At 36.4% G+C, this 11,997-nt stretch overlaps 1 protein-coding gene across 2 annotated transcripts; it reads left to right on the top strand.

The window, feature by feature from the left end:
- The first annotated feature begins 3,559 nt into the window (after nucleotides 1-3,559).
- LOC116029215 (phospholipid-transporting ATPase 1-like) lies at nucleotides 3,560-11,565 on the top strand. 2 transcript variants are annotated; one of them, XM_031271124.1, is made up of 10 exons: nucleotides 3,560-4,000; nucleotides 4,195-4,385; nucleotides 4,696-6,555; nucleotides 7,543-7,881; nucleotides 8,258-9,093; nucleotides 9,286-9,409; nucleotides 9,611-9,830; nucleotides 10,021-10,479; nucleotides 10,589-10,865; nucleotides 10,992-11,565. In XM_031271124.1, the coding sequence occupies exons 3-9, from the start codon at nucleotides 4,815-4,817 to the stop codon at nucleotides 10,761-10,763; spliced, it is 3,894 nt and encodes a 1,297-aa protein (XP_031126984.1). In that variant the 5' UTR covers nucleotides 3,560-4,000; nucleotides 4,195-4,385; nucleotides 4,696-4,814; the 3' UTR covers nucleotides 10,764-10,865; nucleotides 10,992-11,565. The 2 variants fall into 2 exon arrangements, with proteins under 2 accessions (XP_031126984.1, XP_031126985.1); XM_031271125.1 differs by having other exon boundaries at nucleotides 7,543-7,894; nucleotides 8,301-9,093.
- The last annotated feature ends 432 nt before the right edge of the window (nucleotides 11,566-11,997 follow it).

Genomic DNA, 11,997 nt, shown 5'->3' with positions numbered 1-11,997 from the left:
TTTTTCGTTTTTCGTTTGGTCTTAACTTATAAAAGGAATTTTGTGCATTCTGTTGTGAAATTCTGTGTATTCTAGACATTGATTTTGTGTATTCTGGTATATAATTTTGTACATTATTGATTTCCAATGTCATACCTCATAAAACATAAGCGTCAAGAGATAAAACGTATGCTTATATTCTATGTATCATTTTCATTGATTTTGTGTATTTTGGATCTTTTAATTAACGACTTTTCCGTTTTTCGTTCGGCCTTAACTTATAAGATGAGTTCTGTGCATTCTGTTGTGACATTATGCGCATTCTAGTCATTGATTCTATGTATTCTAGTATGTAATTATGTACATTATTGATTTGCAATACCATACCTCATGGAACATAAGATATAATACTTAGATTTATATTATGTGTATGATTTTCATTGATTATGTGTATTCTAGTATGTACTTTTGTATATTATTTATTTCAAATATCATACCTCATTAAACAGCAGAGATAATATTTAGGCTAATAATTTTGTGTATTTTATTCATAAATTATGTGTACTCTAGTATATGATTATGTGCATTATGATATATAATTCTGTACATTATTGATTTCGAGTATCATACCTCATGAACTAGTAATGCTAATACTTAGACTATTGATTGTGTGTATTCTATTGAATAATATGTGTATTCTTTTATATATTTTTGTACATTAATGATCTAATTTTTTATACATAATGTTATTGCATTATTGAAAACCAATAATGCACAGAATTATGGTATTAAAATTACTAATGTACATAACTGTATAATAGAATACACATAAACACTCAATAGAATACACCGAATTACACATAACGGGAATTGGACAGATAGAATGGTGTCTGTCGCGAGTCAACTTCCCCCCTACTTAGTTAAACGACGTCGTTTCGGACCAGATTCCATAATGCACTGTGGACATTGGTCCACGATATAACGATTGATATATATATAGTATACAAGATTGCAGACTGATGATTAATGAAGTACATGGACATTGAGTCAATTTGTGATAAGGTTAAATTGGGCTCAATTGACAATTGCTTTAATATATACCTGTGAATCTGAGTTATAGAAAACAGGCATATTTGTCCAATTTATAAAAATAATAAACAATGATATATAAAATCTCTAAAGTTTCAGCACCACATGCGTACATATACACGTTAGCTATTAATTAAGCAATTAATTGCTTGAATTCAAACAATGATAACATCAAAAAATATAATCGATCCAAAATATATCTTCAATTACACTATATAATATTTGATGTTATAATTTATATAATTATATATCGATCTAAATATTCTTAATATATTATAATAAATCCATTTTGTGCATCACACGGACGAAAATATTAGTATATTATTATTATTATTATTATTATAAATTTAAAGCGCAAGTCTTTTTTACAAATTTTAAAAAATTGTGACAAAAATTATAATTCGATAGAATTACAATTTTCTATAACCAAATAATGTAATTGGAAAATTTATTAAATTATTATAGATAAATTACACCTAACCAAACACCCATGAGATGTATGTTAGTTTCTTGTCAGAAAAACGTTGGCTTTAGTCGTCAAGTGTGGTGCCCATTGTACTATCACTCAAGTGCTTGTTCACAATCCTATTGGAGACGTGTCAAACGACTCTAAAATGAGTCGACATCCATTGATGAACGCGTGGCCAACACTAATGCATCGCGTCGATTCTTTATAACATATGAATTTTTAACGAATAAAACTTTTAACCTAGGTGCTAAAGGCCTTGTAGTCAAGTGGCATGAAGTAATTCTCCCAAGTAGGAGGGCATTGGTTCAAGTCTCAATGTGGGTAATGTTGATTTTGTTGGGCTTCAATAGGTTAAGGAAGTATATAAACAGATACTATATGTAACAGGGTCATAGTATTAAAAAAAAAAGATTTTAACATAGGTTATAATGTTTTTTTGGTAAACGGTTGAATAACCAATTTTCAATTAATTTGATCAACTTTGACGGCTTGATTTTAAATTGAATGTAATTAGTAACTAGTTTTTTTTTTTTCTAAGTACTACTGACTCTGTTACAATGTAGTACTGAAGCACAACGAGTCAACAGTTGTCTTCACTGAGGCTGCCACTTGACCACAAGATCTTTGGCGTAATTAGTAACTAGTTGATACTATAAAACGTTAAAATTAAAAATATTATTTTTTGTAGAGTTTTCAAGTGACGTTTTAAAGAAAATATTTAATTTTTTTCAAAACGCCTCCATTATTTAAAAAAAGACATCTAATTACCTACAAAACGCCTCCACTCAATCACTATTTGTTATGTTGATTGTTCATGATAATTAATGATCAATTAAAATGCATGAAAAGTTGATTACTTGGCTATTCTAACTAAGCTGGTCACATAATTTAACTTGATAACCACAATATTTCATAGTTCAACTCTCCGTGAGAGTTATTTATTAACATTATTGGGTTGAACTTATCAACTATTAGCAACCAAGGCTATCTACCTTTAATTTTATAATATTTTGCCCGAGAATCACAAGGCTGCATGTTCATGTAACAAATGTTGACTTTCCTATAAATCAAAAGAAAGGTTGATTAACATAATAGGCAAAGAAAGGTTGATTAACATAATAGGCTAAACTACAACATTAACCTTGACAAACTAAGGATGCCCACACTACTTTATTTTTATTATTATTATTTTTATATCTTTCTTACGTGTTTAATAAAAAATTTAATCTTTTACAATTCTCTTTATTCTATCTCAAAAGGCAATTAGATCTGGTGTGGTCGCCTTCCTAGAGATCGCCTATTTCGGGAAGGCGACTAGAAAATGGTTGCCTTATCGAAGAAGGCGACCATTTCGAGTCTGCTCGCCGGCGGTCAGTTTTTTTTATCGGAAAATATGTGTGAATCATAGTGACCTGTGTCACTAAGAGCTTCTTTGAACAAAAATAAAATGTTAAAAGGTTTAATTGCACCGTTAAAATGTTTAGGTACCTAATTAACTTTTTAGTTAAAGTTTGGGAGCCTATTTGACACGTTTTCCTTATTTTTAATTTTAAATATTTAAAATATACAATGGTGGTGGGATGCAGGTGGTGGTGGAGTGGTAAAGGTGGCGACAATGGAAGGTGATTGGTTGCTCCACTGCTGCAAACGAAAAATGAGAATGTTGACTATTTTTCATTAACCAACATACTTTAAATTTTCATTGTTGCCAAACACTAGAAAGTAGAAACCTAAGCCTGAGGTTTTCAAATACACCCAAAATTTGCAAGAGTGTACTCGACTCAATTGGATTACCATTATATTTTCTTTTTCCTTATTTTCACCCCTACATGGCTATAATCATTGCAGGTGGATGTATTAGATTATTCAACATTTTGTGACAAGATTATTATTCAAAATTTTGACACCAAAACGTCCATTTAATAATTTACTTTAATCAATAAATCCCTGGTAAATAAAACACGTAAAAATGAGGCAAAGGAATAAAAAGTTGAAGTAACGGTTTAAAGAAGAGAAGGAAGAAGGAGGAGCGGTGGGATACGGAGGAGTGCGACTGCGACCGACAACGTACAGCGACATATAGAGAGAGAGAGAGCGCTTTTTGGGCTCTTTATTACCCAAAATTAGTGCTTCGTTCTTCACTCGACTCGTCTCTCTCCTCGGTCTCGGCGCCCTCCCGCCTCCTCCTCCGTCTCTTTCACCATTGCTGCACCAACGCCAGACTACTGCTCATTGCAATTCAATTATCGGATTTGTTTTTACCTCAGTTGAGCGAGTGAAAAAAGCTGATCACCACTGATGAGCTCTGAGATTTATGCGTAAAAATGGAGGGCGCTGTTCCAGAGGCCGGCCTTCTCAGATCTGACATTTCCTTCGCTGTGCTATGATTTCTCTTTCCTCACTGCATTGAAGTTTGGACTCTCTAGTGTTCAGCATTCCCCAGGCTTCATTAAAGACCTACAGGTTATTGCTCTTTCCAATTTATTTATTAGGCTCCGCAATGGTGTTCAATACTTCAATTTGTATTTTCTTTTGGTGATGATTGTGATGGTAGGTAGTATGGTACTAGTATAACCTCTGTGATTTTGTCACTTTCTGAAATCGCGATCGCACCGAGGCAATGATTTTCCTGACGCGAGTTTTGTGCATTTTTTCAGTCTGCAATTCAGTTTTTGGATTATCTGGCTGGATTGCCGTGGAGTTTTGGTGCTTGGCAGAGTAGAAGATTGCTGGTCTACAGTCACGTGAAATTGCTTAGTGTTGGTCTACAGTCACGTGAAATTGCTTACTGCATTTTTCTAGCAGGCACGGAACCTCTGTCCATTTCCTGGAGCTGAGGCGGATTACGGTAAGTTGTTCATATTATTTTTGGTCTTTAAATAATGCAATGGGAAAATATGTATTTTTTTTCCTTCCAGAATCTATAGAAATGAAACTCGTGTTATATATTGAAATGAGGAAATAATGCAGCATCTCTCTCAAGGGGTTCAGTTCTGGGTACTCTTTGAGCCTTTCCAGAGAATATATTCTAAACCTGGATTGGTGGGGGAAGAATATGCATTGGTGCCTTGATTGTGTATTTTTGTTATTTTTTAATGATAAGTTGAATTGAAGATTGGATTTCGGAGAATCATAGTTTAATATTTTTGGCTTACTAGGTGGAGGAGTACACTCTGGGCAGTGAATGTGTGGATGCTGCAAGCAATCAACCAATCACGATTGTTGTTAGGGTTTTACTTCTGCTATCCTCCAATGTGTTTCCCTTGGAGGACTCTTTATGACTTCCACCAAGCCATTACTGTCATCTTTTGAGCCTTCGTCTCAACCCCGCCCCCGTCATTGGCGGCGTCATTCGACTTTGGGAGTTTTGAGCCACAGTCTGTCTTCAGTCTTTGACGAGGCACAGGAAAGTGAATTGGATTGGCTGAAGGAAGATTTTGCCCCACTAGGAACTACTGCTTCCCATCCTAAGAAAAAGCAGTTCCCTTCAGTTGAAGTTCACTCCCATCCACCATATATGCTGGAATGCCCCCCACGGGAAAGGAAACGCATTGTATCGTGGGGTGGCGTAATGGACCATCGGAGTGATATTGCAACTTTTGAAATCTCTGGTGATCTGTCTCAGGCAGCTTCATCTCGAGCAGCATCCTCCCAGGTGACTTTATCTCGTGTTGAAAAGTTAAACAGATCACAGAGGCCTCTTCAAAAAAGTATGCAGTTGGAAGAAAACATGTTACATGAATCAAGGATGATCTATATTAATGATCCAAAGAAGACCAATGATGAGTTTGAATTCACTGGAAATGAGATTCGAACTAGCAAGTATACAATACTTAATTTTTTGCCTAAGAACCTTTTCATTCAGTTCCACCGAGTTGCTTATTTATATTTTCTAGCTATTGCTGCTCTAAACCAGCTTCCACCGCTTGCAGTATTTGGTAGAACTGTGTCTCTGTTTCCTCTTCTATTTGTGCTATCTGTGACAGCTATAAAAGATGGTTATGAGGACTGGAGGAGACATAGATCAGATCGAAATGAGAATAATCGAGAGGCTCTAGTCCTTCAATCTGGTGAATTCCAATTGATAAGATGGAAGAAGATTTGTGTTGGTGAGGTTGTGAAGATCCATGCTGATGAGACGATTCCCTGTGACATGGTGCTATTAGGGACAAGTGATAATAGTGGAATTGCTTATATACAGACAATGAATTTAGATGGTGAATCAAACTTGAAGACAAGGTATGCTAGGCAAGAAACAACTTCATTAGTTGATGAGTGGGCAGATATATCTGGGATTATAAGATGTGAACAGCCTAACAGGAATATCTATGAGTTCACAGCAAACATGGAGTTGAAAGGACATCGGTTTTCCCTCAGCCAATCAAATATTATCTTGCGTGGATGTCAGCTGAAGAACACAGAATGGGTAATTGGAGTGGTGGTTTATGCTGGGCAAGAGACTAAAGCTATGTTGAACAGTGCAGCATCTCCATCTAAAAGGAGCAGGCTGGAAACGTACATGAATCGGGAAACCATTTGGCTATCTATTTTTCTTTTCATCTTGTGCCTAGTTGTAGGAGTTGGCATGGGTTTATGGCTGAATCGCTACAAGGAGCAGCTTGATACTTTGCCATATTACCGGAGAACCTACTTTGATAATAGGAAAATTGGAAAGAAAGTATACAAGTACTATGGGATTCCCATGGAAACCTTTTTCTCCTTTTTGAGTTCCATCATAGTCTTTCAGATCATGATACCTATCTCTCTCTATATCACTATGGAGTTGGTAAGATTGGGACAGTCGTATTTCATGATCGGAGACAGGCATATGTACGACAGTAGTTCTGACTCTAGGTTTCAGTGTCGATCCTTGAATATTAATGAGGATTTGGGTCAGATACGGTATGTTTTTTCAGATAAAACTGGAACACTTACTGAAAATAAGATGGAATTCAGAAGAGCAAGTATATGGGGAAAAAATTATGGAAAATCCCCTTCGTCCACTGGCAATCTTGGAGGTATGATTAGACACTTTTATATTACTTTTGAAGCCAACTTTCTAATTTTTGAACTCAAGATTTGCGAGCATTAACATGATTTTGCTTTGTTAAGTTGATGCAATATATTCTGTTTGACGGTTTCAGATTTGAAACATTTCTTAACATAGTGAAGTGGTTTAATTTCGGCTTCCTTTTGGAATACAACATATACTATACTCCATGATTCTATAATCTTGAAAATCTATGAAATACTAAGAATTGTGAGTCCAATGCAGCTTTCAGACATTTTGCCACCCCTAGAGAATTGAGAGCCTTTTAAATTTTGCATCACAGAGAAGAAATTTTATGCTTTCTCAGTTTCACATCTTCTTATAGCATAGCTAAGTATTTCTAAGTCCTTGATGGGATTGATAGTTTTGGTTTGCATTCACAGGTCAAATGTGATAATATGACTTCTCAATTGCTTTTGAAAATGTGAATCAAGCGGATTGTCCTTTCTGAGGGATTGTAGACCTACTTTGTTGCCTCTTTGTCTGTATCTAGTGCACTTGTTACTTCTGAATTCTGTCTGTCTGTCTGTCTCTCTCTCTCTCTCTCTCTCTCTTCAAACATACAGAATCCCAGCTCTGTGTGTGTGCCATTTTGCATATGGAACCAATTGTGTGTGCACGTGTGTTATTTTGCATATGGCAACAATTGCATATCCAATTATATATGACTTGTAAAATTATTAACACTGGTTCCATATTAAAGCCATTTGCTTTTCATTTGATTGTATCAATTTTTCCACCTTAAGCCTCTCTCATGAGTACTTATGGACAGGATTTTATATTTTTGATTACTTTTTTTGCTCAGTAAACAAAGTATCCTAGTTAGGAAACTTTGTAATATCCAAGCAAGTCTGTTACCTTATCTGTTTTCTTCCTTGGATTGCTTTCTCCCACCCCACAAAAAACATGCCTATGCAGCACTGGCTAACACTTTCTTTTGAATGAACCTGTGCAGGTGAACCAGCAGCACAACCTTGTACTAGAAGATGGAAGCTTACGTCAGAAATTGCCACTGATTTTGAACTTATGGAGTTGTTACGTAATGGTCTAGCTGGGGAAGAAAGGATTGCTGCACATGAGTTCTTTCTGACATTGTCTGCATGCAATACTGTGATTCCTATTCTTACTCAAAGTCCACCATCAAGTATCACTCAGGATGAGTTTAGTGGCATTCTAGGCACCATTGATTATCAGGGTGAATCACCAGATGAACAAGCACTGGTTGCTGCAGCTTCTGCTTATGGGTATACACTTTTTGAGCGGACTTCTGGGCATATTTCAGTTGATGTCAATGGTGAGAAACTAAGGTAGATAGCTTCCACTTCAACTCATTCTTGTTCAATTATCCTCTTGCAAAGAATATCTTTTATGACAATGGTTTCTTAATAGCAGTTTATGATGCAAATTATACTTTTGCTGTCATGATGCAAATTATATTTTACAGTGCAAACTACCATGCTATGTTGTGTCTTCCTCATCACTTCAGCATCTCAACTTTTCTGTATATCTTGCATTTAAAAAAAAAACGAAATTGATGAATATTATGTACTTAGTATATGGAAGTTATAGGATTGTAGGACTTTTAGCTTTTAACATTAAGTAGTAATACTATATTCTATTCTCAGTTATCTGCCGTTCCCTTTTCTTTTTCATCTTCCTCCTCACTATAGATCATGGATCAGTATCCATTTCACCATGTCTACTCGAATGTAGATTGGATGTGTTGGGACTGCATGAGTTTGACAGTGTGCGCAAAAGAATGTCTGTTGTTATCAAATTACCAAACAATACTGTAAAGGTGTTGGTTAAAGGTGCTGATACTTCAATGTTGAGCATTTTAAAGGAAGACGATGAAAGAGATGATCACATTAGGCATGTCACTCATAATCATTTAAATGAGTATTCCTCTGAAGGTCTGCGAACCCTGGTAGTTGCTGCCAAGGATCTGACTGATGCAGAACTTGAGCAGTGGCAGTGCCTATATGAGGATGCCAGCACTTCATTGACCGATAGATCTGCAAAATTGCGACAAACAGCAATGTTTATTGAAAGCAACTTAACCCTATTAGGGGCAACTGCTATTGAGGATAGGTTGCAAGAGGGTGTACCTGAAGCTATTGAATCTCTGCGACAAGCAGGAATAAAGGTGTGGGTTCTTACTGGTGATAAACAAGAAACTGCTATTTCAATTGGTCTTTCTTGCAAACTCCTAACCTCAGACATGCATAAGATCATAATAAATGGACACTCTGAAGATGAGTGCAAAATGCTGATATCTGATGCTAAGGCTAAGTATGGGGTGAAGAATTTAAGCTCCAATGATCCGACACTGAGATGGGAAAGTGACCTTGACAATGGTTACTCTGAAGTTCTAGCTGATGCAAAGTTGCCAAACTTACCTGAGGAGCTTGCAGGACAGGAAGGAGGACTTTCTGGTGTACCATTAGCACTCATAATTGATGGAAATAGTCTGGTCTACATTTTAGAGAAAGATCTCGAGAGTGAGGTATGTGCTTTTCTTTTTCTCGTCAATCTTGTGAAAACTCTTAGTTGAATCTGTTTGGCGTGTAAGATTTTTCCTGGCCTATTGGCGGGTTTTGGTTGCATATATAGATTTTCTGAATTTCAGTTGTTGATGAGAATTTTACAAGATTTACTTGGATGATGTCTTACACTTTACAATGTTATTCGTCAACAGCTATTCGAACTTGCAACTTCATGTAGGGTGGTGCTCTGCTGTCGTGTTGCACCTTTGCAAAAGGCTGGGATTGTCGACCTAATAAAAGGCCGCACTGATGATATGACATTGGCCATAGGTGATGGTAAGTGGGTGAATTTTATGCAATCTTTTGCTTATCTCCTATAAGTTTTGTGAGATGTTGCAATTTCTCCTTAAATTTATATTTCATGTCAAAATTGAGTGCCCCAATTTAAGATGTGCTGTGAATAACAGTATACAACAATATACTTGATTGGAAGGTTTCTATGCTTTGCTTAAATATCAACTGGTAAAATTTTGGCAGGGGCTAATGATGTTTCAATGATCCAAATGGCGGATGTCGGTGTTGGAATATGTGGTCAGGAGGGTCGCCAAGCTGTGATGGCATCAGATTTTGCTATGGGACAATTTCGCTTTCTGAAAAGATTGCTTCTGGTGCACGGGCATTGGAATTATCAGCGAATTGGTTATTTGGTTCTGTATAACTTCTACAGGAATGCTGTTTTTGTGTTGATGCTTTTCTGGTAAGATTTCCATTTTGTTTTGGCATTTTGCATTAGTTTGTCTTTGTTTGTGTCTATACTACATATTGGGCTGTCCACATCCTTAGCCCACTGTGTTCAACTTGTTACATTCTGTTTATTACACATCCTTCTAATAAACATCCTGTTAAATCTGACCTGAACTAACTCATACCTATGTTATTATGTATAGGTACATTTTGTGTACAGCCTTTTCTACAACTTCTGCACTGACGGACTGGAGCAGTGTTTTTTATTCTCTTATTTATACTTCAATTCCTACTATAGTTATTGGTATTTTGGACAAGGATTTAAGTGATAGGACGCTATTGAAGTATCCAAAGCTCTATACCGCTGGCCATAGGCAGGAGAGCTACAATATGTACCTCTTCTGGGTAACAATGATTGATACACTGTGGCAGAGTCTTGTCCTATTTTATGTACCCTTATTCATATATAAGGAGAGTACAATTGATATTTGGAGTCTGGGTAGCTTGTGGACAATTGCAGTGGTTATCCTGGTCAACATGCACTTGGCAATGGATGTTCAACGCTGGCTGATATTTACTCACATTGCAATTTGGGGATCAATTGTTATTACATATGGCTGCATGGTGGTGGTGGACTCTATAGTGATCTTCCCTAATTATGGGTTAGTCCCTTTTCATATATGGTCTAAAACATTTATTGCTTCACAACATATGTTTTCACTATTATGGTTTTATGATAGCAAGTGACATATTTACTTTTGTCCTCTGCAGTACAATATACCAACTGGTTAAGTTGCCAACTTACTGGCTCACCATTGTACTTATAATAGTTTTGGCATTGCTTCCTCGCTTTATTTTCAAGGCAATACATCGAACTTTCTGGCCTTCTGATATACAGATAGCTAGTGAAGCAGAGATATTGAGACCCGGTTCTTTGTGGTCCTAGACAGTTCAATATACCAGCTGATGATCAACTACATTTTGATGGTTCTTGCTTGAGTTTATCCATTGTGGCTTTCCCATGGCGTTCCACTGTATAGTTTATGTGGTAAAGCATTTTATTCATAATTCTTGGTCACTCACATGAAATTTCCCTATTGCTGCGTCTTGTAAAACCTTGTTCACTTTATATACTCCATATGTACCTGATGGTTTCTTGTTTTTAATTGTTTAGATGATATACAACAACTGATCACTGCCGGCAGGTGAAACCTGCGAGGTATTGTGGACATGGACACGGTTTTGCATGTTAGGGAAACCCAGGGCTGACTCAAAGCAGTTGATTATTGGAGATTATAGCGAAGGTTTAGAAGAAAACATTGGTGGATTTGGTGAAGCATACAGGTTTTAGTCTCAACTGTTTCTTTAATGTTAAGTGAAGAGGAGTGAAGGAGAGAAATTACACGAACAGTGTGCATATTAGTTTCTTGTAAAAATCAGATTTCAGATTTTTACATTGTTAACAAATAGAAGTGTTCCACAACTGATACGAGATACATTTCGTTTCCTTGGCTGTAACCAGCTCGAATGAGCAGTATAGTGTAACAACCACCAAAGACCAAAGATGGTAAGGGACCAAATTTCCAAAGAAGTAGACAGACAGTTTAAATTGGGATTTTCTCAGTGTCACTCTGAAGTCTTATGTTCTTCTAGTGAACTGTGAGGTCCAATGGCTGCACTTTTAGAACTGGAAATGTAATGCCATTTTGAGATCTTGATAATGGATTCAACTCCTATAATTTGTGGTATAGGCAGCATTAGTTAATGCTGGGAGTCGACAATGAATATGAAAATATGGATCAAGTTTCATTAATAAATACTGAGTCAGGGAGGAAGGAGAGGTCTACAACTAATGACATGAGTTCTGATTAAATAGTCAATGCCCCGCTAGTGTTTGAACATGCGACTTCTCATTTATGGGGAAGTCTAAATCTCTTGAAACCTTAATCGCAGCATAAGAAGACAAAGGCCAACATTACAACACAAGGTGACATGGACAAACATTGGTTTGGCAGGTGGACATATAGCATGGAAGTCGAAGAGATGATGGAGAGAGAGAGAAAGAAGTAAATCTGAGCAAGAACTTGAGATCGTAAAGCGCTTATTGTGATGACAGATGGTATTCGCACATGCTTATATCTAATAGTGTCAGACTACTCGCTCTTCTATCATTGGCTAGA

This window comes from Ipomoea triloba, chromosome 9 (assembly GCF_003576645.1).
Source record: "Ipomoea triloba cultivar NCNSP0323 chromosome 9, ASM357664v1".
In the NCBI taxonomy this organism is placed as follows: domain Eukaryota; kingdom Viridiplantae; phylum Streptophyta; class Magnoliopsida; order Solanales; family Convolvulaceae; genus Ipomoea; species Ipomoea triloba.
Note: the sequence above shows the minus strand (reverse complement) of the source record. Positions and strands in the feature narration are given on the sequence as shown.